A 27,588-nucleotide genomic window follows, 5' to 3' on the forward strand; every position below is an offset into this window, starting at 1 on the left:
AGCGCTTTGCATACTGACTTCCGCCCCGCTCGGCTCTCCGCATCAGCCGGCGAGCAGCAGCTGATCTGACAGGACTGGGGGGGGGGGACCTAAAAGCCTCCGTGCGGGGGACTCGGCGGATGTCGTGCGCGGTCGGTTCTGCTCGGAGACCCTCGGAAAGCAGGACCCGGAGCTCGGCGGATGTCGTGTGGACTCGGTTCGGTTCGGCTCGGAGACGGACCGGGTTCCCCGATCCGGTTTTGATGCAAAGGGATTTGCCACTTTCCCCGTGAAGAGGCGGACCTCGGAGACGCTGCGAGTTCAATATGCTGAGGCAGTCCCCGGTGTTTGTGTACTGTACGTGGAAGTACAGAGACTGTCTGTCTCCAACTCACAGCTCCCCGTGAGGATTTAATGTTGCTCCTGCGCGGTCTGGACTCCTCACAGGCTGCATGTGCGTCTCTGCTCTCCTTTTTAGAGCCATTTTTTAATTTTTTTAATTTTTTTTTTGTTGTTGTATCAGAAATGGGGGGCTTGCTGGCGGTGGCAGTCTCCCCTCTGAAACAGCCCACTAGAGGCTGTTAGTTTTTATTCTTTCAGAGGCTGAAAGAATAAATCTACATTTTTTTTTTTTTTTTTTACTTCGTGACACCACATTTTTTTTTTCTGTTACTTAAAAAAAAAAAAAAAAAAAAAAGAAAGAAGAAGCCAGATTGCATTGCTTGCTGTGTCTGACCCTGACATTTCACCCACCCATCTCGGATACTAGATCTCCACCATGAGTTACATCCACAGGCTGGTGAATGTATTGCTACGTGGACTCGTCATCTATGCGGTACTGGGCTTGGAGTGCACTTACTCGAATGATCTGCCCAGCCACCAGCCTGATGCTGACACTGTAGTCACCACAGGTAAGACCCGGACCCATGTTGGATATGCATGTGCAGAATTTCCCATTCACCCCCCTCCTTCCTCCTCTTCTTCTTTTTTTTTTCACCTCTTCATTCCCAGTAGCTTTCCGGGGGAAGCCGAGGAATGCCCTGCGCAGGAGCATTAATGCAAAGTGATGCATCTTATGTCGACAGTCACCTTTTTTTTTTTTTTTTTTTCCTCCCCTCCCCTTCTGTACATTACCCGGGAATGCATGACATGACAGGAATGCAGGCTGCATCCTCACCAGCGGTGTTTACTGTAATGGTGCACCTCATGTGCCATCAAGGTTGTTGGGGAGGAGGAGGACACCCCCCTCTTCCAGCCCCCATTCTTTTTTTTTTCTCTTTTTTTTCCTCATTTTGTGCGCACAGATAAATCCTGCATGTGCAGTCAGATGCAGAGTAGCCCCTCTGTTTACATGGCCGTGTGTCTGGAGCCATGCTGATCGCTGCTACAGGTACTATTGACACAGCTCCCATCTATTTGCATTTGTTTTTTAACCTATCTACGTCGATCCGGCGCTCATTTCAGTCTTTTTTTTTCCTCTGCGTGGAGGTTGCCTCAACTTGGCAAGGTTAAACAAAGACACCTGCTCCTGTTTGTGCACATGCAGACTTGGGGCCTGTATGGGAATGTCGGCGTGCACATGTTAGCATGTCAGTCGGTTTATTTGTTTTCATCAAGTAGTTCAAGTTCATCCTGTTTGATAATTAGTGTAAAACATGTTGAGGCTAATGCGTGGCTCTGGAAGCAGGCGAAGGCTGCAGGTGTCAGTGTGACCTTGTGTGAAGCCTGCTGGTGACCTGTCCGGGATGTACCGTCCCTTCGCTCGTATTCAGCTGGGATCAGTTGGATAAGCGGTCCCGAAGATGGATGGATGGATGGATTCTCTGTAGAGTGTTACGGTTTGCGTAGTGGTCGGTACTCACTCCTCACTGCCAGAGGAGTTCATGCTTGAGGCCTTTCCGTGCAGATTCAGCGTGTTCTCCATGTGCGCGCCCATCGGTGACTGTAAACTTCTGTTTGTTTGTGATGGACTTGCACCTCTTCCATGGTGGTGAAGCATCGTCAGCCAAAGTCAGATGGGATTTTTTTTTCTCCGTCCCTCTGTGCCACATTTTGACCGGGATGTGAGTAAGCATGGCGAGTTTCATGCCATGCTCATCCTGTTTTCACTCTCCAAACAGCTCCATCGCCTCAGTTTCTTCCACTCGCTGTCGCCTGACACCACCACAGAAAGATAGACTTAAGGTCACACAACACTCTCGGCATCAGTAATTAGCGGCGATGCAGCCAGACATGATAATTATATAAATATTTTCAAAGTGACAATCACACTAATGCTTTTTGACAACCGTGCGTGGATTTGTTTACGCTTGTGCGCTGAGCCTTTTCCTGCTTTGATGGTTTCTTACAAATCTGCTCCTCCTGTTAAATAAAGCTTCAAACGGCAGTGTGCTCCACCAAACCCCAGACAGGACCGGAAGGCAGGCACCCAATGGAGAGCTCAGAAAGTTGAGGTTCTGGGCCAAGATCAAGCCTGACAGTCCCTCTGGAAAACTGGTCACTGGTGTCTTCACCTTCACCTTATATTAAGATGGAAATAAACCCGAGTGAGTGGCTTTAATAGCTGTTTAGATGAGTTTGCTTATCGTTGCCTGTTTTGGATTCTTTCTTAATGCAGAGGCAGATTATTCTTCTGCTGAACTCTTAAAACAAAATATGCATTTTCAAAAAAGGAAGCTTAGATTTAGCGTTTAGCAAACTGTCGTAATGTCTTTATAATGATGTGAAGTGGGAGACGATAGATGAACATTGCTTCAGTTTCGTTTTGTGGCAGGAACACAGCTTTAACTTCAGCGAATCATTCGTACCGTCGGGGAAAACTGGAGTGCTGGAAGAACATGCAAAGTCATGCAAAGTGTAGTTTTTACTGTGGCCTTACTACCATTTTGGGTATGATTTGTGGTTAATATCTGTTTTGGCGTTCGAATGGCACCATCAGCAAGGACTCAAATGGTTAAATCTTTATCTGGTATTCAGGATTTGACCCAAAAATGCATCTTCGAGACGAAATCCCACGAAAGTACATTTAAAACCCGAACGGTCAGTTTTGCATGTTTCCTGCTCGGTGTTCGCACAGGTCATGGCAAACATTTCAGAGACTCATTTACTGAGAGAAACATCCCTCAACTCTGTGTGCTCGCATGCAAATTTTCACTCAGGCAAATATTAGCGTTTAGTTTTATGAGGGTTTCTCGTCCGATTCCATGAAAGCGTTAATGATCTCCTGCTGGAACCGGGAGCAGGACTCCCCGTTGACAAACACCTGAATGAGACGCTCACCTCCGGTCGTGCTGCTCACCTCTATCCGCTCGCTTTCCTCAAACAAAAGCGTCGTCAGTGCAAATATCAGCAAATACTGTTTCTTATGAAAGTACATTTAAAATGGCAATTTCACCTGTTTGTTTTAGTGACTCTTACACACTTTGGGCTGTTTGCTCTCTCAATGATCTGCTCTGCTAACGCTGTGACTAAAGTCACACAAGACGGTTTGCTCAGCGAGGCGCTCGGACTCGTGCATGTATGTCCAACCCAACACTTCCACGCTCCAGTAAACCTTCATCCCAGACAAGCTGTTCGCTATTCATGACTGTCTGTTTTTCACAAGTGCTGCGCCGCTCCTGAAAAATGAGCCTGGGGACGAACTGTGTATTGATTAATATGGCAAAAGCACATTTGCCCTTTTCCACGGCAGCGAGCGGCGGCGGCGGAGCTGGATGGAAACGGGCCGGGTCCTCCCCTTGTAAACAAAGAGGCGCAGCAGAGGCAGGGAGGATGGAGGCTCGGTACATTGTCCGTAAACATCACGACGCCGTTGCCTATTTCCCACACGGCTCCCTGGAAAGGTCAGCAGCCTTTCCTCCGGTCCCGTGTTGGTGCGAGGAAAACTCGAGTCTCCGTATTTGTCCATCATGTTTTCCAATGTCCTTAACCTCGAGATTCAAGGGATTTATTTATTTAGCATTGAGAAAAATGTTTCCTTCCCATGTTAAAGGAACAGTTTGTCTTTTGATTGAAGTTTCCATTGAAAACTCATATTTTTTTTTTTGTTTTCTGAAAACGCTCTCCGTAAGAGTCGGAGCATTTTCAGCTAGTTGTGTTTTCAGTGGCTCCGAGCAGCGCTGTGTGAAAGGACGCCCCAAAGTTTTCTGTTCTCACTCGAAAACATTCCTAAAAGCAACCTTCAGTTAAAGTTTATTTGTGCAGCAGCCCTTCATGCAGGTTAGCATGATTCAGATGCTTCAGGTGACTGATGAGGCGATAAGATGGAAACAGGAAAGAACAAGAAAACAGGATGAGAATGAGGCCAGAAAAAAATAAGTTAAAACATTAAAATGTAACTGAAAAGTTGAAAAAACAATATCAACATGAGTGAGGAATGGTAAGGTGTCTGTTGAAATCAGAAGAAACTGAATTTTTGACAGATTATAAATCATAAATGAAGAGTGGGACAATGAAGTGACCAACAAAACGATGAAAAGGGAAACGGTGTCAGACTGAGCCACAAAACCTGTGACACTGACGAATATTATCTCACTGAGAAACTTACATAACGTGATGGAGGTGGTAATAAACAGTTCTTCTCACACACACACACACACACACACACACACACACACACACACACACTGGGCCGCAGACACGGGTCAGTCTCTCTAATTGCCCCTCGGCCTCGGCGCTACTGAGGGAGCTTCTCGGTAATTGAGGTTGGAGTCCGGGTTGAAGCGGCTCGCGGTTCAAAGCTGCCATTTATCCCGCTGCGAGCGGCCGGGCGGCGACACCGCGGGGTCGGGGTTTGACGTTTGGTGGGTGACTCGGCTCACCTGTGATTCTCCACCTTCAAAGACCAGGGAAACCGGTCCCCAGAGGCAAAAGACGAAGGGAATCCTGAACGGTGGGATGACTCTGCAGTTTTAACCGGTTCTGCGTTTGAATACAGCTTATCCACTTATTTTGGAGAATTAAACACGGCCTGATTGTTTCCCATTAGTTGTGTTTGTGTCACCACACAGAGCAGCAGCCAACATCTGTGATTAGTGGGGAGGAACTAGCTGTTTTTCTGCTGTAGGAGCGTCCTTTTTTTTTTCTTTCTTTTTTTTTTCTGAAAAATAAAAGCAAACAGGAGTTGGACGACCGACAGCAGCTGATTTGAATTGAAGGTCATGGTGCGAATGTAGTTCTGTGCTCATTTCTGAACACATTTCACAGTCTGGTGGAGTGAGAGCGACACGTCTCAAAGTTTTGTCCTTGCCAGCTGCACCTTTTTTCCTCGCCGTTGGTCTTTTCAGTGTGAGCACGGACCGGAATCCTCAACAATAAATCAGCGCTTGCGAGAAGCAACTCGGGGCGGCCGATGCTCAACAGCAGATAAAGAACGCGACGTTAGTCGGAGGGGGGGGGGGGGGTCCCTGCAGAGGGGCGGCGAAGACGTGACCTTCCCCCGTTTTAATGGTGTTTAGCTTGTTTTGGCGTTTCAACAAACAAATCTCCTCCCGCCGGGCGCAGGGAACATCCAGTCCCGGAGCAACGTGCCTGCTGGATGATAGTCGCCTCAGATACACGGGCTTTATGTAACGCACGCAAAAAAAAAAAACTTTGGTACAGTATTTCTGTTTATGCAGGTGAATCAGAGGTGGCGCCGGCTACCTCGGAGCTTAGTGGCCGCATTAATAAATGTGTTTGGAAGGGAGTTTTAACATTTGCCTATCTGGTCCACTGCGTGCTTAAGTACTGCAGGGAGCACAGGAATTTGCATTTTTGCATTGCTTCCACCGCTGCGGGCCAGCGCTCTAATTCTATATCAAATGAACACACATGCACGCCAGAGGGAAGGAGGGCGTCCTCGCTGAGAGGAAGAGAGAGTTTTGGCTTTGCTCGGGGACTAATAGTGATAAAGTGACAGCGGGAACACGGAGTAAGTCATAATGCGCCGGTTCTGTGGAGGACAGCTCGACAGGCAGAGCCGTTTCCCTTGTCTGAGGAGAGCAGGCTGTTCTGAAGGGATCCTCATCGGCCAAATGAAACCCCAGACATAATGAAAACCACAGCCGGCCCGAAAACTCACACTGATCTGAGATAGATATATTCCTGCTAAAAATACCCCTCGAGTGCTCGTCTTTCAGTTCGTTGTTTCGGTGTTGTCTTTTAATAAAAATAAATAAATTGCACAACATTTGAGGAAGTGGTGCGAACCAAAAGGAAAGTGATGAGAATCACTGATTTCATTCATTCATGTTCCACACTACTCAATGCAGCTCAGGGTCGAGTTTCTGTAACTGATTTCCTTCGTCAGGCCATCGAACCGTGTCCTGCTCTCTGATCTTCAGTTGTTCTTCCCACGAGATACAAACACTCTTACATGGATTCTGCCGTTAATGAATCTCTTCATCCAAAACTCTTGTTGAATTTCGAATTTTTTATGTTCTGCTGCTCAAACCAGAGTGAAAATAGATTTATTGTAAAATCAATCGAGCGAGGTAATGTTCACTTGCAGATCCGTCACAGGGACATCCCTGCCCTGTACATCCGTCTGCTGTTCCAATAAGTAGGAACAGCTGCCAGCCATCTCAATCTGGGGGCTTTAGGGTTCTGATCCAACCTAATGAGTGCCGCCCCCAAACAAGCGCCCCCCCCCCCCCCCCCCCCCCCCCCCCCCTTCAGTGTATTTTTAAAGCCAGTGGAAAAGTTTTCCGTGTGCATTTTCCATCATGCATCCTTGTTGTGGTTGACCTGAGACAGAAGTGCCACGTGTGGTGGTGGGGGGTCATTCTTCCCACGAAGATGCTTCACACTGTAGGACCAGGCCTCGCTGAGGGGGGTGGGGGGGTTGGTTTATTTAGCGCTTTACTCCAGTGTGCCGCCGCGATGGAGATCTGAGGCTGGATTTAACGCCACTAACAAGCACTGAAACAATCAATGACCTGAATTCTTGGTTCGTAGGCTTTGTTAAGTGACTAATCCCTGTATTAGCCTTCCAATCATTCCTATTGTGTATTATTTTTTTTTCCCTAATTTGAACTATTTCTGTCACCGAGCAGAATCGAATCCTCGTTTCACACGCACGCCCCTGTGTTCTTCATAATTCATTCATAAGCAGAAAAAAAAGCTGTCAGCCGGTAAGCCGATGCACTCGCGCACAGCCCCCCCACAGCCCCCCCACCCCCCTCTCAGCAGGAGATGTAGGTCACTGTACTCAGCTGGACGGCGTTTCCTGCCGTGAGCAGAATACAGTAGCAGTCTGCCCTCCACCAGCCCGGAGCGCGAAGGTCGGGGCTATTGTTGTTTCTCTCCGGCACACTCCGAGGCGTTGATCCCCCTCGTTGGCAGCGCGGGAGCCGTCGGACACGAGAGACACCGGCGACCAACCGACCGACACTCAGGGCAGCACTAAATACCAGCAAGCAGGAAGAAACCCCATAAAAACAGACAGCCGTCGGTGTTTATTGGTTCCCCTTTCTGTTTCTCACATCCTCTATGTAACGCTGTGGTTTTGCACACAGGTAGAAAGAGAAGCGCAGTGTTGCTCTCTGGTCAGGCAGAACAGGTTCTTTTAACTTTTTTATATTTCCTGATTACGCAACGAAATGTTTGGCTTCAAAAAATCATTTGCAGCCTTGAGGCAAGACGGAATCCAGAAAAAATGGCCGTCATGGGTCACAGCCTCGTCCTGTAGCGGGAGTGGAGCCGGCCGCGATAACACTCGTCACCTTAACACAGGAAGAAGCCAATGTTATGTCCTTCACACATGTCCAAAATAGTTTCGATGGCTTTGTCTCTTTGTGTTTGTCATTTCCTGGTCATTACCCTCCTTGTTCTGTAAGAAACAGAGGTAGGACTCTTTTTATTTTAGTGTAAAACTTGTGAGACTCTAAATTTAAAGCCAGCATTGAGCTGATTTCACACAGCAGCCCAGCCGATAGGCCAGTAGAGATGTCTTTCTTGTTCACCGTTCAAATTTGGGCAAATGTATCTATTAATATTTGAGTGGGTTTCAAAGTTAGACGTTGGACGTGACGAGCGGTCCCCTCTGATTTCAGGGACTTTCCCTCAGCAGGGGGCACGTGATGCGGTGGCCTGGGCAAGAGGGGCAAAGAGCGGTGTGGATTTCTCTGGTATGCCGTCCGCCTCGCAAGTCTGTCTCCACCGACGTCCGTGCGCTTGACCTGCGCTCATAACAGAATAATTTACAAGGAGGGATCCGAGCATAGTGCGGAGACACAAATCTAATAAACGAGAAAAGGTGAAGACGCTCAGCTGGAGGGTGACATGGATGTGATCCCTTCACTGTTTTTGAGAGTCAAAATTAGGTACAGTTCGGACTTGTTAAACATGGTTTTTGTGGCCTCATTGCTGAAGGACCCTAAGTCTTTAGACCTCTCCTTGACCTCATCTTCAGTGGATCCAGTTTGTATTTCACATCAGAGAGGTGTGATAAAAGGCGATTCCCTGGCGTACATGTGGTGTGTTCAGGAAGTTTTAACTTTCCGTCTGTGCAGCCTTTCCTTTGCCATTTTGGGAAATGTAGTCTTTTTTTTTTTTTTTTTTTTCTCTCCACATCTGTTCATCGTTCATCATTAACGCTGGTGTTATATAATGTATGAAGCCTTGTTGGAATTGGCTAGGAATGATTTAATTGCAGGTGTATTATGTCTCCCGTCCTCATCCGCATCCATTCGCGGACGAGTAAAAGTAACAAAAAACAGCAGAATCCTGTCGAGCAGGAAGGTGAAGATCACACACAGGATGCTGGCGGCGGGCCAAACCTACTGTTAGTTATAGATCATCCAACCGTGACGTTCCCATACTGAGGGAAGACACTAACTTTATACCTCAACTTTTAGAGGAAGACACTAAACACTCGGATTCTGAGCCAGATGTTTCTCGTGTTCTTCGTCACATAAATGCCATTGGAATCCTTCTTCTTCAACGACGCGAACGAGATCCAGCAGGATGTAAACAATCGAGATGATGGATTTCATACCGAGGGCGAGCGGCCCGCGGGCTTTTGTTCCTTGCGCTGCGTTTCGTCCCTCGTTTTTCCTTCAAGGTTATCGTGCCATTCATGAGCTCGGGTTCCCTTCACAACCAGACACCGGTAACACGAGTCGCCCGGCCGAGCGGCACGGATAACAAGACCGGTGTGGTTCAGCTCACGTGGGAAACATCCCCACACAGTTATGAAGTCGAACAACTGCTGAGCTAAATGCTCAATGTTGAAATTCACACATCAGCAAATCAATAATTTCACATTAAAAATCTAAAAATGTATGTGTCTTGAAGCATTGAGCATTCAAAACAAGACATACAGGAAGCACTAGTTTATCGGAGTGTTCAGTTGGTTTATTGTAGATGTCAGTGCTGAGAATGTTGTAAATCAGAAGACGGCAAGTAATTTTCCCCACATGAAAAATAATTCCTATTGGGTCAGTTTTGCTCAGTAAGAATTATCTTGTGATAAAAAAGTTTTTTTGTTTTTTTTTACATTTTTATGAGGTATTGTCGCTCCGTGTCACTCTGCCAGATCCAACCAATAATGAAAAAATGGACAATGGTGTGAAAGAAAAAATGACCATTTTAGATATAATGAAGACAACAGTATTTTTTTTTTTTCACTCAGGATTTCCCCATGACACCCTGAGGTCCAGTCAAGGGACACATTAGGCCCCCCGGGCCTTATGACGCTCAAGTTTGTTTTGTGAAAACATGTAACCAGTCAAAAATAGGTGGTTTATTTCAGAAAATAAAATACTATTCATGGAAAAAAACAAAACAATTATAAGCATGGCTAAAGAGCCTGGTCAAGTAATGAAGTAAGATCATGAGACCAATATAGTAAGAATGGGATGTTAGTGATGTTTTTACAATAAAGTCGTGAAGTTACACAAGTTTTTAAAGACGTCAAACATCTGGAAAAATAACACCAACTCCAGGTGAGTATTTACTGCAGATTATTTTGACTTCATAATCTGATAAATGCCTCATGAGGTAATTGTAAATAGCAAAAATATTAGTGCTGTCAATTTTAATTGCGATTAATCCATTGGGTCAAAGAAAAGAACTAGAGGATAATAGTGTTTTTTCCTGACATTGGGACCGATTTATGAGGATTAGATTCTTCATTGCAATTAATCTCAACTTTAAAAAAGTTAATTGTTGACAGTTCTCCATGAATTAATCACGATTAATTGCGATCAATGCGATTAAATTGCGATCAATGCGATTAAAACTGACAGCACTAAAAAATATATAAAAATATAAATATTTTCATAAAGTATACTTGAATTTAAAGACACTTTAAATGGCATAGTTCTAACAGTTTGGCCTCTTCAAGACGAAATTGGACTGATCCCTAAACTTCAATGTGATTCCCTCCTCGGCTGTAAACCTTCGACATGATATAGATTATTTTCTGCTGTGAAAGCTGTACTCATTGTTCTGTCTGACTTTATTCTAGAGATATTCACTCACCTTGATTTATTTATTCCTTAATGTTGTAATATTTAAGCCGATTGTCTTGATTTTAACAACTTGACTGTATCCGTATTACACGGAGCAGGCGCTGATCCCGTTCTGGAATAATGGAACCATTTTAGTAAGAGATAATATAATGAAGAAATTATTCTTTTTGGGGACATACTTTACCGCTTTTTTAATATCTCTCTGCTTCTTGGAGGTCCGCTGGGAAAGTCCCGACCCTCAGATTACCATCTGTGAGGCTGTGTCACAGATCAGGAACACGTAATCCCTGCTGGGGCTACCCATGATGCATCTCCCCTACACACGTGTGTGATTTAGATCAGCATGGATTGCATAGACTGTCCCGACTCCTCAGTGACCTGATCTGCGTGGCTCGTACACGCCGGGGCTTCGCCGTGCGATTCATTGTTCTTTGTTAACTGTTGAAGCCGAGCATGTGATCCTCCTCCCCCCCCCCCCCCCCCTCGAGTGTCTGCTCCGCTGGTTCGACTCTCTGAAGACGTGCAATCCATTAACCTCACATCCAGAGGAGCATGTCGGAGGCCGAACCAGCTAATTAAACGAGCGCTCAGCCGCCCCTCTCTCTTTTTCTGTCTCTCCCTCTCCTGCTTTTCATCCTCCGGACCGCCCTCGTTCGCCGCACACCTCGTGTCCAGCGCCGCTTTTGAAGCATTCCTGGGACGCCGGGGTGCATGGAGTGTCTCCTTTTCTGGAAGTTTTTGGCTCAGATTTAGTGAGTCTTTACATGATTTGCTCTAGTTGTCCTCCCTGCTCGTCCCCCTTTTATTTTCTTTCCTTTTTTTTTTTTTTTTTTTTTTTCAAATAAAACAGCAGTGAAAACAGAGTTGGGTTTGAAGATCACTAAGGTAGCGTCTCTACTGGACTCAACAAACATGAAAACACTGCTGGTTTTTATGAATCAAAAAAGTGGGAAAGTATCCAGCATCCGTTCTTTGAATGAATCTTCATCATTCACTGGTTAAAAAAATAAAATCCTTATTATGTAATGAAGCCCATTAGTTGACCTGCTGTCTCCTCCTTGAAAACAGACTTTCTTTGGGCCTGTAATTTGACACCAGCTTCACTGTATGGTATGATTTCATGCATTTATTGTGAGCGCTGACGTGCCGATTGCAGTTTGGACAGCGCACATTCATAGCATGCATACCTGAAGACTTAAGCGGGCCAGTCGCCGCCTTTATTATTGTTTTTATTTGCAGGATCGACAGTTTTTGTTGTGTCGCGCGTTCGGCAAATTGCGACAAAGTTAATCCAGCTCAGGGCGGGTCAGGTTCTGTTCAGACACGTCGGTCGTCTGGATCCCGGGACTCGTGTGGCTTCGCAACACTCCGTCTGCGTTGGAAATGTGTCTGTCTGGGAGTCCTCTGATGAAACCTGGATCAAGGCTCACTGATGATTTTGCAGCTGGTTACCTGTTAGCTTAGCAGTAGCTAACTGTTGTCCGGAGTGTGTTGTTGCCGCTCCCTCGCTTCCAAATATTCGCCGGTGGCGCGTTTCGATTTTACAGCTTGTGCAAACTGAGAGTAACACAGAGACACTTTCTGTATCCTGTTTCCTGCTCCTTAACTAACCACGCCGCTCCCTCTCCCCTCTCGCTGCCATCGCTGGTGGCATTTGTAGGCGGCTAACGATATTTGTGTCTTATTAATGGCTGCTGATGAGCTGAAATGGTAGACTCTCAGAAGCTTTATTTACTCGCTTTTAATACTGAGCCGTCGGTTTGATTTACGACGCCGCCATTTGGACGCTGCTTACAGGGGACATCGCATTCCTCTCCTTCGCTTTCGCACAATCTGGGGCATGCGATTGGTTTATTAAGGGCATTTTTCACCCGATTCATTAAAAACACACCGAGCGTCTAATCTTGGCGGGGTCAGGCAGGAGAGGCGCCACCTCGGAGCGGGGCGCGGGGTTTTCCACGGTATCTCATCAATAAATCACAGGAATTTAGAAGGAAACGCTTAACTTTTCATTTATTATCCATATGTTTTCGTGCTCGTGTGGCAAATGCCTGGAAGCTGATGGGTTTGTGGCGCCGCCGGTGGATCTAATGAACGGCTGACACGTGCGACGCTGGTGATGATACAGAGCGCGGGGAAGTGCGGACCACATCCCGCGTCCTCCCCGCTCGCCGTTAAATCTGGCAAAAATCAAATGCAAAGAGCCAGAAATTCAGGCTTCAACTGGACAGATTTCGTAGTGACGAAGTTGTTATTTTCATCCAAACTCCTAAAAAGTTGCACTGATGCTCTTTTTTTTTTTCTGAGCTGTGTGTCTTTAAATAAACTATTTGCTATATTCTTGTACTATTTATGCCAATTTACGTACAGCCATGCAGAAATAGCTCCTTTCAAGCAGCTCTTTTACCTTAAAGTCCTTCTCTCTCCTTTCCTCACTGAGCTCAGCTCGTCCAGATGTACCCTACCCTCGGGAGTTGTTAGAGAAAAAGAAACCAGTCAAACCTCGACTACCTGTCACCTAATTTTCTTTTTCTTTCTTTCTTTTTTTTTTTTTTTTTTTAACAAGAGAATCTCCGAAATGAAATTTGACTTGCTCGCGCTCGTCTGTTCAGCGAGCGGGGTGTTTGCTCTGTGATCTGTTTCCTCGTGGCTTCATCCTGGTTTGCTCATCGTGTCTTGAAACGTCGTTCAGACACCTTGGAGTCTGTATGAGTTAGGTGTGTGTGTGTGTGTGTGTGTGAGTGTGTGTATTCGAGCAGGAAATAGCTGACGACCCGGAGAAATCTCGAGCAGTGAGACGAGGGAGTCAGATGACGGAGCCGTCAAATCCAGCGCTCTTGGTTCTGTCCTGTCTCTGCCCTTCACCCGAACCAGGGCAGCAAATCTGGATCGTCATCCAGGATTTGATCTAAAGTGAGACAGGGAGATAGGCGACAGGCTTCCAGTCTCCTCGGTGAGGATCTCAGGAGATTCTGACCTGCAGACACTGTTTGGTGCTCTGTGCACACATTTATCCTTCATTTGAACTTTATGCTGACTTGTAGCTCATTTTCATGTCCGTATTATTCTCTATATAATTATGATATTCTTAAATTATTCTATAATTGAAATATTCTTCACAAAGGGGACCTGTCCTTTGTGTGTTTTCATCTCATTAGTTACAACCAGTGGCTGTTATTGTCATTTTGCAGAGTGATAAAACTTTGCCAAGGTCTCAGGTGTTTCTTTATAACCGAGTCTTGTTTGAACACTGGTGGGGGGTGAATGGGACGGAAGGTCAAGTGATTCAGCTATTTTATGTCTCTGAAAATACTTGGTTGGCTACTCGACTTCAAAATCTTGATGGATCCGCTGCATTTATGTTGGGTTTTCTGACTTTTTGCATGGAAACGGCACCAAACAAAGACTGTGCGGTTTATTGTATTTGCGCATCAAACCCTTACGAAGCCTCTGGAGCAGCGTGGAGACAGAAAATGTTTTTCTAACCTGCAATCAGACCCAGATTTCTGTTCGCTGTAGGGATTAATATATCGGCTACATGGTGAACCAAACAGACACCTTCAGCTCTGCTTCTCCTGCCTCCAACCGAGACGCTAAAAATGAAGACAGGACCCTCCTAATGACATGCATATAATGTGCCACAAAAAAGTAGCGAGAATCACTTTAAAGTTGGTAGCTGACAACCGAACGCTTTGGTATGAAATTCTTTTGAAGCCCTCGGTGACAGCTCGCACACATCTGTGAGTTATAGCAAAGTAAATTATTTTACAACTGCTTTTCCTGCTTTGTGTTTGCCTGCTGTGTGTGTGTGTGTGTGTGTGTGTGTGTGTGTGTTTGAGTTAGGGAGACCTCTGCCATTGTTGAGCTTTTTACATCCTGACAACCGGGAGCCTGATGGGTTAAAAATAACTCAGTGCTTTCCAATTTTGTCGTGTTTCGGGACCGCTCGTCCCAGCTGTTTTGATTTTGCGTGCGTCCCGCCGGAACACTCGGGGTCACCGCCGGCCGCTTCCCGTCACATGGTTCCTCATTGTAGTGCAAACATTCCCCCCCCCCACCCCCCGAAACGGACTCAAACACACTCAAAAACAGGCCACCTGGGAAGGAAAAGCTTCTGATGTGGGATTTGTGAATCGCACGCCTAAATGCTGCACGTGAGTGACAGTGTTTCTCTTTTTTCTGTCTTTTTTGTTTTGTTCTATCTTGGAAATATCTTTTTTGTCTGAGAGCTTCTGAAGATAAGTCGGTTCATCGAGGGTTCAGCACAAGCGAAAAAAATTACAGAATTAGGACGCAGGCTGCTACTGTATGGACTGATGTGACAACAAATGGAGGCATCAGCGTGAGGGAAAGTTGTTTGTAGACGTGTGCTTCAGCCAAGTGTGACATTCCTGCTAAACAAAGGATTTAACTGAGATTCACAACAGGATGTGGAAGAGTGTGTGTGTGTGTGTGAATGGGCTGTTTAGTCACCTATATCTGTACACACAGGCATACAAGTTAATACAAAGCCAGAGAAAGGCATGGAAATGATGTGTGTGTGTGTGTGTGTGTGTGTGTGTGTGTGTGTGTACGTCTTTAAATAACCAAACAGCCGAATCTTAGATGCATGCTATGCAAACAGCAGGCCATGTAAACTTCCCGGGCAACCTAAGCAAATACGTTATGCAACTCCTGACCGAGCGTCGGCCGAGACGGGAGGACACTTTAGCAGTAAAGCTTATCTGAACGAGGCGTTTTGTGTTGATAATATTTCCTGTTGATAATAAGACGATCTTTTCCCACGTTGTGTGTCTTCCACCTCCTCCGGCTCTCAGCGGCGCTCTCGATTGACGCACTCCGCGCCGTTGCTTTGGTTACTCTCGCTTCACGCCGGGTTTTACTGTGTCTGTTTGCCCAAGAACGAGTGATGGCGGCGTTACCTAACCTCTCGGCTGTCCCGGGGTTAAGTCCCGGCGCAGCGCCGGTTCCTTGGTTTTGACACGTTCATCCCTCCCCAGCGTCCTCTCGTCCAAACTTAGCATCGGGCAGGCGTCCAATCGAATGTCTCCTTTTGCTTCTTCCGTGGATTGCCAAGTGGCAATTCTATAACTAACGTGTCAAGTCTCCTCTCGGTAAACGGATCCGACATCAAAAACCAGGAGAAAATGCCACACGGCGGCCGGCGGGCTGCACACGATCACAAACACACTTTTTAACAATCGCCGAAAATAGCTCAAAGTCAGTTTTCTACAAACTCACACACAAAAAAAAGGATTCTTAGGGAAGTACTTGAAGGAGTCAGACATCAAGATCCATGCTGTCCTCTCCTCTGCCGGATGATGTGTGACTGATCCGAGCAGCTGGTTCGTTAACTTAGCAGGGGATGGTGGAGAACGCGGACTTGAACCGGGATACTCTCACTTTGTGAGGTGAGCGTGTTAACCACTACGCTACTTTGTAATCATCTGAGTTCTCTGGGTTTGCTGGTGGCTTTTCTGTCGTCTGTACACTTGCTGTGGAGCTTTGTTTAAAGCCTGTGTGTGTGTGTGTGTGTGTGTGTGTGTGTGTGTATGTGTGTGTTCCAGTGTTGCTGTGTGAGAAAAGGCCTTTGGACTGACAATTAAAAAAAAAACAAAAAGTGCTCCTTCTTTATGTGTGTAATATATTTAGGGACCGGGACAGCTTTATGATGGTGACGTATCCGTGCGTGTGCGCGGGCCGCCACCGCCGTCTCCACGGCCGCTGAGACGCGACTGTGTTTTGTGGCCCTGCTGGGACGATTTGGCTTCAGGCCAGTGCAAACTGTCCACTGCTCGGAGGCCCCAGGGGGAGGCGGGGGGCGAAGGAGGGAGGCGGGGGGGGCGAAGGCGGGTAGCTGAATAAAAACAAGGGGGGGGGGGGGGGGTGCCTGGAGACGCTGCGGAAACGGCAACAGCACGCGACAGTCCAGCCAGAGCGCCGATCGGTCTGACGTTTGACATCCCTGCTTTTGGCTTTTTTGAAAAGAAGAACAAACGTCAGGTGTTTGCAGGGAGACGCTGCCTTTGTGTTTGCGGGAATTTAAAACTCTCAGACGTGTATCAAAATGAAAGGCCGACCTGTTGAACTTCCTGCTGTGTAAATACAGCCTTTGCCCTGCTTGAAGTAAAAATGTGACTCTCGCGATTCTTTCTTTTAATTCAAACAAGGAAGCGCGACGCATTGGAAAAACACCTGGCCGGGTGTGGCCCCAAGACGAGCTTTTGTTCGCACAGACTGGCCTGAAGAGTTGCGGCCTGAAGGAAATGCCCTCCGTCCTGATGAGGAGATAAATCAGAGGCATCGGCCGTGTCTTCCTCTGTGTTGTTTTTAGCCGTTCTCTCCAAAAAGCTCCAGGCGTGACTCTCCTTTCAAACCACACAGAAACATGTCAGCACTAAACAAACCACTCTGTGTTGAGTCATTTGTTTTTTTAATGCTCCAAAAACTCTTTACAGTTTGCTCATTGTGTTCGGGACGTACTGTCTGTGTTGTGTTGTCTTTGTTTTTGCATTTACTGTGCGTACATGCAACATATTTGCCGTTACTTCATGACTCACAAAGAAAAGTTGGGTTGAGTCGACGTGTGGTTTGATAAGGACTTGAAAGTGAGCAGCAGACGCGGATGTACTCGTGACCAAAACTAAAAAAAAAAAAAAACAAAAAAACAATGATTTGGTGTGGAAAAGCCTTTCAGGCAGATCCAGATCCTCTCAGGTGCAGCCTCCACCCGGCTTCTCGGTACTCCACAGATCTGTGTGCGACCGGCCGTCCCTCACCCGCTTCTCCCGTCTGCCCCGCAGATCCGTGCCTCATCGTGATGCCGCCATGCATGGGCGACGCCGACCGCTTCAGCCTGGAGGCGCTGCGGCACATCCACAAGCAGCTGGACGACGACAACGACGGCGGGATAGAGGTCAACGAGAGCGTGGAGGTGAGCGGGACAAACGATCCGTCGCTTTCCCAGGTTTTCTGCTGTGTGAGCAGGTCAACAAGTGTCGTGTCGAGGGGATGAGAATCTTGTTTTCTTTTCGACTTAATTGATCACAGTTCACATTTACTGTCATTAGATCTCATTGCAAGGCCTCCATAAAGTCATATTTTGAGTCATCAAAGTAAAATCCGGACTTCTCTTGGCTTTATTTCAATGAGTCTCATCTTGTGATTTTTTTTTAACTCCCACAGCCGCCTTCGTCTTCTCGTCCAGGAATGCTGTAAATCCTCACTTCTTGCATTCTTTGAACAAAACTCACTCGAAGAGCCTGAAATGCTGACAGACGCACGCTCGGGAGCGGATCGGCCGCACACCAGTAAATATTTACTCCCGTGAGGAAGAGCCTGTGGCACCGGCGGCGGCGGCGGCGGCGGCGGCACCAGGCCGGCCTCGAAGTCATTTGACTTGAATAATTATCGGTTCGTCATTGGAGGAGACGGCCAAGTTAGCATTCCTAACACCGTGACACACCGCCAGAAACACTCACACATCCCCGGTGGCTCTTTTCATCAATATTATGCCGCCGTTTTGGAGCTGAGAAACACTGCGGTTCAGGCACGTTTGATGCCGTTAAACAGGGTGTTTGGAGGCTGGAGGTTTCTGCTGGGGTCACGGCCGACACCCGAGAGCCCCCCCCCGACCCGCCGCGCCCCGCCGGTTTCCCGGCAGTCGAACGGACTCTCGCTTTCAGAGGCGGCCACCCGGGACCACGGCTGCGTTGTGTGTTTGTGTGTGTGTGTGTTGGCAGGGGTCGTTTTTTCACCCGGGCGTTAATATCTCCCGGCCCCGCGGCGGCGCCTGAGGGAGAGCGGGGGAAACGGCGTACGGAGGGGGTTTCGGTGCTAGAACTGGACCCCGGCCCACATTAAGGGGCCGGGTGTCCGATGCCCGTAGTGTGTTCTGACTTGCCCCCTCGTCGGTTTTCACCCTTTGTCTTTATAAGGGCAGCGAGTTGCGTGCGTTTCTCTCCCGAGTTGTTTTTGGCCGCCGCTCACCGCGGAGGATTTTCCAGCTTCTTCTTTGGGCTTCTTGAGGAGGCAAGTTTCATAACACGTCACTATTTCAGCTGATGGCTAAATGTAATTTAAAAGAAATTAGTCTTCTTCTTCTTCTTCTTCCCTCGCTTATGTAACGTGAATGCTTGCTCTCGATTTGGCGTGTTACAGTTGGGATTAGATGCGAGCGTGAGTCAGTCTGCAGTAGGCGTAGAGATTACAAAACACAGGGCTGGGATCATGTGAAGGTTGGTCGAGTGTGCCGGCGACCGTCCATCTGAAAACACTCGTCTTTCTGTTGTTGTGCTCAGATGGTTGCTGGAGAAAAACACGTGGGTGCAGGAGAGCAGGAGAGACAGTGTTTCTGTTGCTTCACCCAACAATTCGCACAAAGCGCTTCCTGCCGTTGTCCTGATATTGAAGGGATTGGTTAACACGAGACGAGAGCCTCATTCGTAATGTCACAGCTGTGTTTTTCATGACACACATTTCGGAGATTCCTTCGATGGCACTAAAGACGACATGAAACCCCGTCACTGACAGAGGAGATTTACAGGGACAACGACACCACTGGCATTCAGCTGATGTTGGGAATATTTATAGCCAAGAAAATGTGTTTTAAGCTGGTGTATGTTAGTTTTTAGTTAGTTTTTTTTTTTTTTTTTGTTTCTGGGAGCGGCCAAACCACAAAAGATAATCTTGTAAGCCAAAAATGTGGAAACTAGGAAAACCGCAACGACGTAATAAGTTCATAAAATCAATAACGAATCGTGTTAAACCTCATGATGTCTGGCGCAGATATTGTCCAAAAGCGCTCGTTTCTAGGAAACTTCAAGAGCATTAAGACGCTTTAAATCCGGCCGCCACGTGCTTGATCCAGACAAAGGCAAGCGTTTCTGCTTTGTGTTTCAAGCAGAAGCCGTTTCTGCCTTGTTTGAGCGGCGGCAGCAGCCCTGCAGAAGCTCGACCTATTAAGCTTCGCGCTTTAAGTCGAGCTCGCCGTGACGGTTTCCCTGCCGTGGCTCCGTCCCCGTTTCCCCCGTCGGAGTCTGAACTGTGAACCCACGCAGACATATTAGCTCTTTAAGCCCAGAGATAAAACGCCGGCGTGCAGGTTGCAACATCGCTGCTGCGTCGAGCAGAGGGATTCGCTCGTTTTTTTTTTTTACTCTTGCGCCTCGTTTCATCATGTCTGCTCATGACCGGAACAAATTATATATTAGCAGCAGATTCAAATCTCCGTCTGGGTTATTCTGCGTGAGTAAAATGGGACAGCTCATGTTTCTCGTTTTTTTGGACAATAATCCGGTTGTAAGAGTCACTTCAGGCCCGCCTGGTCACATTTGAATGCTCTTAAACGTATTGACAGTGCAGGGAGAGCAAACAAGAGTGTTGCTCACTGGCTGAACTCCCCCAACTGGAATCAAACCGTCCAGAAGCTTCAGAGTGTCTCTGGTCGTTCAGTTGAAAATCCGCAGTTCGAGCTCTGAGTTTGCATGAGAAAAGCTTGTCAACTTGGCTGCAAGTGAAAATAAAAAAGGAAACAATTCATTTTTGTTCATTAAATCATATAAAGACACTAATTTTAATATTATGTAGCAGTTTTCTGTTGTAAAAGCATCAAATGAAGGCATAAAGAGAAGCTAATAGAGGAACTGAAGCGCGTCAACCACATTGTTTTCAGCGTTTCTGCCATGTGCATGGAAACTTCTTTCTGAAACAAACACTTTTTCACCTGAAAGGCGTTAAAATGGGTGTAACGCAGCGCGGCTGCACGCTAAATTTACCCATCAACTCTTGAACTTGCCCCCTTTTCCTGTAAAGTGATTATACCAGCAAAACTAAAATACACTGGCGTCAGATTTCACCGGACATTCTCAGCGGCGTGCGTAAAAGACGGACATCGCACAATAAAAATACTGCCAATGGCAGTCGGCATGCATGCTGCTGAATTAATGGTTTTACGGTCTTGTGGACGTGCGCACGCCGCGTCGGGGTGACGGCTTTTTGACGGCCTTCTCAGAGCGTCCAGAATGCGACTACTGTGCGGGAATTTTATTAGCAACCCGAGCCCGTCCGCCGTGATCCGGGCTCCCGTTACCCGGCGGTGCGCGGGCGTTGCCCCCGGGGTTTTTTGGGCGGCGTCCGGAGGTCCCCCGCCGTCGAGCGCGGCCGCCGCGCCGGGGGACGGCAGGTGCGGGTCCTCGCCCCGGGGCGCTTTGCCCGTCTGCCAGGGCGGCGTTGCGCCGGATCGTGTTGCATCACTTTGAAATCTCATGAACCCGACCAGCGTCGCGGCGGGGAGTGTGTGCCTCGGCTACTGCGTGTGTGTGTGTGTGTGTGTGTGTGTGTGTGTGTGTGTGTGTGTGTGCACTTTATTAGCGGTTGACAGGTCATGCATAACACCCCGGTGGAAAAATCAGGCTCGCATGTGCGTTCTACATCCGTGCGGGCATACTGTATGTATGTCTTACTTGAGCGGAGGCTGGAATGAATCGGAGAAACTTGAGGAGGCTGGAGGAGCTTCGAGGCTTCGGTATATCTATTAAAAGATGCTTCTGGAAGCAGTTTGTTGACTTGTCTGGGAATGTTCTGGAGATTTTATTTACACTTTTTTTTTTTCAGATCAAGAAATCGTGCATTTGAGAAGTGGCTCATTGCTTCTTGCAAAGGAATAAAACAAAAAAAATGGGATGATATATTGGCAGTTTAATGAGATTAAAACTGTTATCTTTAAGATATTTGACAGTCGGGTCTGTTACTCTCTGAATAATCCACACATAAAGCGCGCTCTGTGCTGGATCAGTGATCTGAAAAAGCCTGGAGAATCACCCTCCAAGTCTGGGGTCCCAAAATCCCGGCGTGAAATTGTTCCTCATCCTGCTGCTGCAGTGGCTTCTTCACCCAAAATCACCAGGATTTGGATTTAACAGCAGGACCAGACGCTGATTAGTGTGTTTGGCTCCGTTTGGAGAGCAGTGTGAAGTTGGTGGTTTGGTCCCATCACAGCATGTTCGCGTGTGTGTGTGTGTGTGTGTGTGTGTGTTTGTGCATGCGTGTAAAGTGAACTGCCACTTGTGAAATCAGGAAATTTTGCAGTTTTTCTCTTGGAATTCCAGTAAAGAAGCTGGACGTGATGCTTCAGGAAGTGTTTTGGTAATTCTACCTGCTGTCGCTCAGATTTCAGACTTGTAGGTTTTTAAGTTGTTGCATAATATTCTACGATGGCGGACTCCAGAGTGCCTTGACTCCTCGTCCATGTTCTCCTGGAACTTGGTAGTCTTGTGGCTGACAGTCACTGCAATAGTTAATCGTTGGTCCATGAAAATGACTGTGGACTTTTCTGAACCGCAGAGGTCGCGAACCGTGGCTCCTGACAACATACAGTGAAACATTTGTCACCCGTTTTAAAGACACACTTCACCCTCACAACGAGCTGCAAATGTGAAATAAACCGATGCTGTCGTGTGAGTGATGAGGCGATCCGGGTGATAAATCCGCCGTGTTGCCGTAGTTCATGTTCTAATAAATCATAGCGGACTGCACTGTACCCTTTGTCCCTAATTCACACCGCATTAATAACAATTAATCATCCAAAATGGTGGGTTTTTTTTATCAGCAGTCTGTGATTAATGTCGATTAATGCCGGGGCACGATGCGGAGTTAGAATATCAGCGCTTGGGGTTATGATGATGGAAACGCGGTGGATGTTAATAACTTCCACTGGGTTATATGACTAGATGTGGACAGATGGACCGATGCAGCAGATATCAGGGGGTGAAAGGAGTCGGAGGGAGAGCAGAGGCTCATGGGACGTGTCTCCAACTCCAGCCGATCTGGAATGCGTTGTGAACAGATATGTCTTTGTTTGCCTGCTCTGTGTGCGTCTCTTGTCACGCTCGCTCCCGGCCAGATCTCCCCGAGACATGTGGACGCATTATTGTCCTTGCGGGACCGACCATTGACCTTCAGGGCGAGCCGAGGCTCTCTGTCCCGTCGTCGATTCCCTCCCTTTTTTCTGTGGCGTTTCTTGTGGCAGCGCTCCAGAGAGTGGTCTCATTTTCAACAAGAAACCCCAAAGAAAAAGGACAAGTCGTCAATTCGTCCTCGGAAGCCTGCGTCTTTGCGAGGAGGACTGGATGTGTTCGGAGCTGGATCTGCACGTGTGGCGGTCCCTCCGGTGACTCAGCAGGGCCGACCGCTTGAGTTTGTGCCTGGTGTTACATCAGCAAGGGAAACACATTTGCATTTGTATTGTGGAAAGGAAGTCTGGGGAGAAAAAAAAGAAAAAAAACCAAAAAGGAGAGGATTTTGTCCACTACCGAGGTGCTGAAAGAGCTTTTCAGGCAAACCCAAGTGGGAATCCCTCAGAACAAAAAAAAAAAAAAAAAAAGAAGTTCACGTGTTTGAACACATGCTACACGGAGTGAAATCCTCGGGGTTTACTTTGGGATCACATAGATAAACGGACGGCTCTACAAACATGCGTCTATCAGCTTCATGTGACTTGCCTTTATTATTATTTCTAAGTCTCGGTTTACCGCCGTGTTCCCCCGATTCAACAAATGTCAACATTTCAGCCAGGGAAGTCAAACATCCCTCAGCTCAGAACAGTTTCGTCTTGAGTGGGCTGGATTGGAATAATAGAGCCATAATAACCTTTAAGTTTTACATTTAAAGTTGTTTTTGGTTTGTTTTCTACCAAAAATGACGGAATTCTCAACATAAAGGCAATTTTAATGAAACCTTCTGTTGCAAAATACAGTGAAATGTCCAGTAGCTGCTGCATTATGCATGTTTTTTCCAAACTCTTTGGCTTTGAGGCTAACGCTAACTTGCTAGCTTTCATGGCAGCATCACCGACATCTCAGCTCGGGTCTCAGTGTTGCGTTGTGTCGACGCCGCTCATTTAAAGTCTTAAAATTTCCAAAGGCATGCATGGGGATGTTCACTTTCACCCCATCTTTTTTCTTTTTTTTTTTTTTTATTCATTATTTTACGTAGCGTTACGTTGCTTCATGCAAACCCTTTTTTTTTTTTTTCCTGCAGCTGCTTTCTGCAGAGAGCCGCAGCTGACTTGCTTTTTCACGACCTGCTCACAAACAGGTGATTTCCTTTTGTCGTGCAGCCGGTTCGCGTCTGAGGGAGGATTCCGGCGCACTTTGCTTCGGCAGGTGGCACTCCCTAATCCCTCAGGTGCTGACACCCAGCTGGAGCCGGGCCAAGCCGGGCGGAATTCATAAACACAGATGCTGAACTGGATGTTTGATATGCAAGACGTGAACTGTGCATGCAGTTCTCGCTCTCTTTGTCCTTATTGTGCATCATTGCCACTCGACTTCTAGACGGTCATAACTAAAATACTGAATTTGTGCTACAAATGTAAAGATTCCCCTTAAATATTGCATGTATTACATTCAAATGTGTAATTTAAGCTATTTTGGTCCCCGATTGATCATTGTTTTTTTTGTTTTTGCAGGCAGCTTTTGTGTTTCATGTTAACCTCACAGCAAACAGAGATGAGTGGAATTGCAGATTTCCATCTAAATATGTGAAATGTTTCTAGAAAAAAAGAAATGTGTTTAAGATGTGTCTGCACATGCTTTCAGGAATATTTCAAAAGAGTTTAGTTGCAGCGGCGCGTTGATGGCATCTGTCAGTGATCCGGCACGTGATGTGTTTTAAAGCCGGATTACAATCAGAGTGTGCTGTTTTTTTATCAAGTCAGATATGAAAGTCATTGATCTGTGATGCTGTGATTCATCGCCGTGTCAAAACAGCCTTCAAAACACCGCGATCTGTCACCGGCGGCGGTTTAGCGTTTGACTGCACAGGCGGCGGAACATGCTCACCCTGCAGACGGCGCAGCCATTCCCCCCCCCCCCAGTAAGGAGACGGCTGCACCGTCTCCTCACACTGACACATCTACAAGCTATTTTACTGGATAAGCTTCTATTTATCTGTCCCCAAGCTCCATGTACTTGCAGATCGTCCTGTTTTTTCTTGTAGTTTCCTTAATTTACACTACTTTTTTAAATTTTTTTTGCATGCATAAAGGAAAAATCCTTCATGCTTACTGACACATTTCGATCTCAGACATTTTTTTTTCTTTAAATCCAAGCTTGTTAAACAGGGGGTAAAAATACTATCTTGTGACTTAAATAGCTTCACTTTCTCATCTGCATGTTAAGGCTCTGCGGCCGGAGCGGATTTTCCTAGCTTTACATGAAGCTGCAGCAGCTTCACTGCATCTCTGAACACAACCGAAGTACGGATTTTAGCTTCTCCGAATGATGTGCAGAAAAAAAAAAAACTACTGAGGATCTTTGTATTTCCCTTTGATAAACAGTTTCTATGCAGATAAGCCCTTTAAAGGTTCACAACAGCATTAAATTCCACACAAATGTGAGTCGTGTGCGTCGAATCCTGGGCCGGTTCAGAGTGATCGTCAAGTCTGCGGCGGTAATGGCTGCGCGCCGCGCTGCAGTGCTATCAGAGGCTAATTAGTTCTCAGAAACAGGTACGATCTATTAATTAGACTGAAGTCGGGTTGTTTTTGTGGTTCGTGCCAAGGCCACACACACACACACATAAACGCGAAGCTGCGAGACGAGGGCTTTGTAGTGCTTGGTAGTCGGCCACGGCCCTCGTTAATGCCGCCGGTGTTCTGGCGGTCCTTTGGTGGGTTTGTCAGCGGCGGCTTTTCTCTGCGGGGGCATTTATACTCCGAGCTACCAAAGGAGGACGGCCGGAAACCGAGAACACACACTCTCGAGCGCACACACACACGCACACACAGGTGGAAGCGGCGCCTCCGCCATGGCTCTCTTTTCTCTGTGCAAAGTCCCTAAAAGGAAGAAAGCTCAGCAAAAAGAAAAAGTGTGTGTACGTGTGTGATTCAGAGCCAGACTTTTAGGCAAAGCCAAGTCTCTGCTGAACCCTCACATGGACATACAGAGACGATCTGAGTGAACCCCCCCCCCCTCATCTCAGAGTGCTGTAAACTCACACAAATGCTTTTTTTTTTCTCCTTCTTCTTCTTCTTCTTCCCTCTCCTTCGATTCCAGTTCATAATAGAAGACATGAAGCAGCAGCAAACCAACAAACACAGCAACCTGCACCGTGAGGACCAGCACATCACAGTGGAGGAGCTGTGGAGGGGCTGGAAGACCTCTGAAGGTAACACACACACACACACACACACACACACACGCACACACACGCACGCACGCACACACACGTCAGAGGGCTCTGCAGCAAACGCTGCTTTCATAGTCCTGCAGAGCTCGCCGAATAAACCTGGAGTTATGTTTGATAAAACAAGAAGAATCCTGCAAAGGTATCAGACAGTTCTTACAAACACACGTGCATGTAGCCTCCCGTTACACTACGGTAGTGCACATGTGTGTAATTCGAGGCCCGCAGGCCGAATTCGGCACCCAGTGTCATTTTATGCAGCCCCCAAAAACCTGAAATTAAAAAGAAAAGTCCTAAAATGAGCGACCATAATTAACAATAGACTGCATTTATTGAAACACACGCTGACTTTGAGCCCACGGAAATGACAATATCCTGCCTCCAGACAGCAGCGTTATGTAACTGAGTTGAAATCGATCGTCCAGAAAAAGGTCTGCATGCCTGAGAAGAAAAATTCACGCAGAAGGAAGAAAGTTTAACGACAGATGATGTTCAATTCAATTTAGCTTTATTTATATGGTGCCAGGCACAGTGCAACCATTTCTAGACACTTACACAGAGAAAAAAAACAAAACAAATTTGGGGCCCCGATTTCATCTACAAACATCCTTGAGAGGTGTGAAAACGGTGCAGTTTGCATGCCAGGCCACTAGGGGGCGATGTGTTTCTTGACTGCAACATGTTGAGACAGTCTGCTCTTTTTTTAGCTCAACTTCTTATTGCTCTTGTTTTGTATGGAAATGTTGTTTAAACACAGCCGCAACGGCCTGTTTGTCGCATATTACTTAATTCCTAAACAACACAAAACACCGTAATTCCCGTAAATTAGTCACAGTCGCAGCATCTCGTCTTTTCGCAGCGCAGACTCATGTTTAATCTTCAAACGTGCAGCCTCGGCCTGCATGCGCCAGCATTTGTTTTATCACTCATATCTGTGGAGCTCAGTGGTTTCAGATCGAGTTCTGGTTTTGGTATCTGGAATTAAAGCGCACGCGGCAAGAAAAGAGAAAAAAAAATACTGACTGGAAGCAGAACAACGAGCAGCTGCTTTGCCTCAGACACCTTTTGTCTTGAGTCGGTCACTTTCTGTCATCCAATTTACAGAACGTGTGTTTTTTTCAGTTTTTCCCACAAAAGGTGTTAATCTCACTGAAGTGATTAGAAAATGGTAGAAATCTCACTTTTCCCAGCGTCGCCTGACTGGAATCAGAGGATTTGAGTTTAGCCGTCTCTGAGTCCTGAACTGTTGTTTACCGCCTTCATTTGTCTAAAACTTAAATCATCCACTCGTCTTCTGTTTGTCTTCGTCATTGCTTTTACCTAAAGTTTTCCTAAAACTTTTACAATCAGCTCGTGGACTTTTCTTTCTTTACACTTTTTTTTTTTTTTTTGCCGTCAAAGGATCGGTAAAAATAAAAGCATTTGAGTGGAGTTGGAAATTAAAATCTACTACTAAAAATAATCACTGTGAAATTCTTTGAACTGTTGCTCCTCGTAGGATAAATAGATAAGAAGATTATCAATTAGAATCAAAATTAAATGAGTAATATTAAATCTAAAGCCGAATAGTGAAACACCGACTTGTCAGTGTGGGAAATTTTCAGCTTTCTTTCGATTTAACAAACGCCTCTCCTCCTCCTCCTCCTCTCTTTGCTCAGTTCACAACTGGACGGTGGACGACTCGGTGCGGTGGCTGAAGGACTCGGTGGAGCTGCCGCAGTACGAGAAGAATTTCCGGGACTTCGGAGTCACCGGGAACACTTTACCTCGGTTAGTACGCTTCGCCGCAACGCGACGCCAGGACGCCGTTAGCGGCACGGGAGGAGATTCTGCTCCTTTTGCCTCTGATGAAGATGTTTCTGTTGGAATACCCAGAGGAGTCTTTAGTTTTCATTACTCTGTTTAATGCTGCCCACTGCTGGCTGTTGGAGGAAACACAGCGTTTAAAAACTCTCCTATCAGGAGTTTC

At 46.7% G+C, this 27,588-nt stretch overlaps 1 protein-coding gene across 3 annotated transcripts in view; it reads left to right on the forward strand.

Moving 5' to 3' along the window:
• Window positions 1-27,588, forward strand: part of stim2b (stromal interaction molecule 2b) — a 35,835-nt gene continuing 8,247 nt past the window's right edge. The window contains exons 1-4 of one of the 3 annotated variants that reach the window (XM_030085032.1): window positions 1-890; window positions 17,237-17,367; window positions 25,490-25,601; window positions 27,278-27,389. In XM_030085032.1, coding sequence (XP_029940892.1) covers window positions 758-890; window positions 17,237-17,367; window positions 25,490-25,601; window positions 27,278-27,389 — 488 coding nt within the window. In that variant the 5' untranslated portion in view covers window positions 1-757. Of the gene's footprint in view, window positions 891-17,072; window positions 17,151-17,236; window positions 17,368-25,489; window positions 25,602-27,277; window positions 27,390-27,588 lie in introns of those variants that run through there. The other 2 variants (XM_030085041.1, XM_030085049.1) reach the window with 2 other exon arrangements.

The sequence above is a fragment of the Salarias fasciatus genome, chromosome 3, assembly GCF_902148845.1.
Source record: "Salarias fasciatus chromosome 3, fSalaFa1.1, whole genome shotgun sequence".
Classification (NCBI taxonomy): domain Eukaryota; kingdom Metazoa; phylum Chordata; class Actinopteri; order Blenniiformes; family Blenniidae; genus Salarias; species Salarias fasciatus.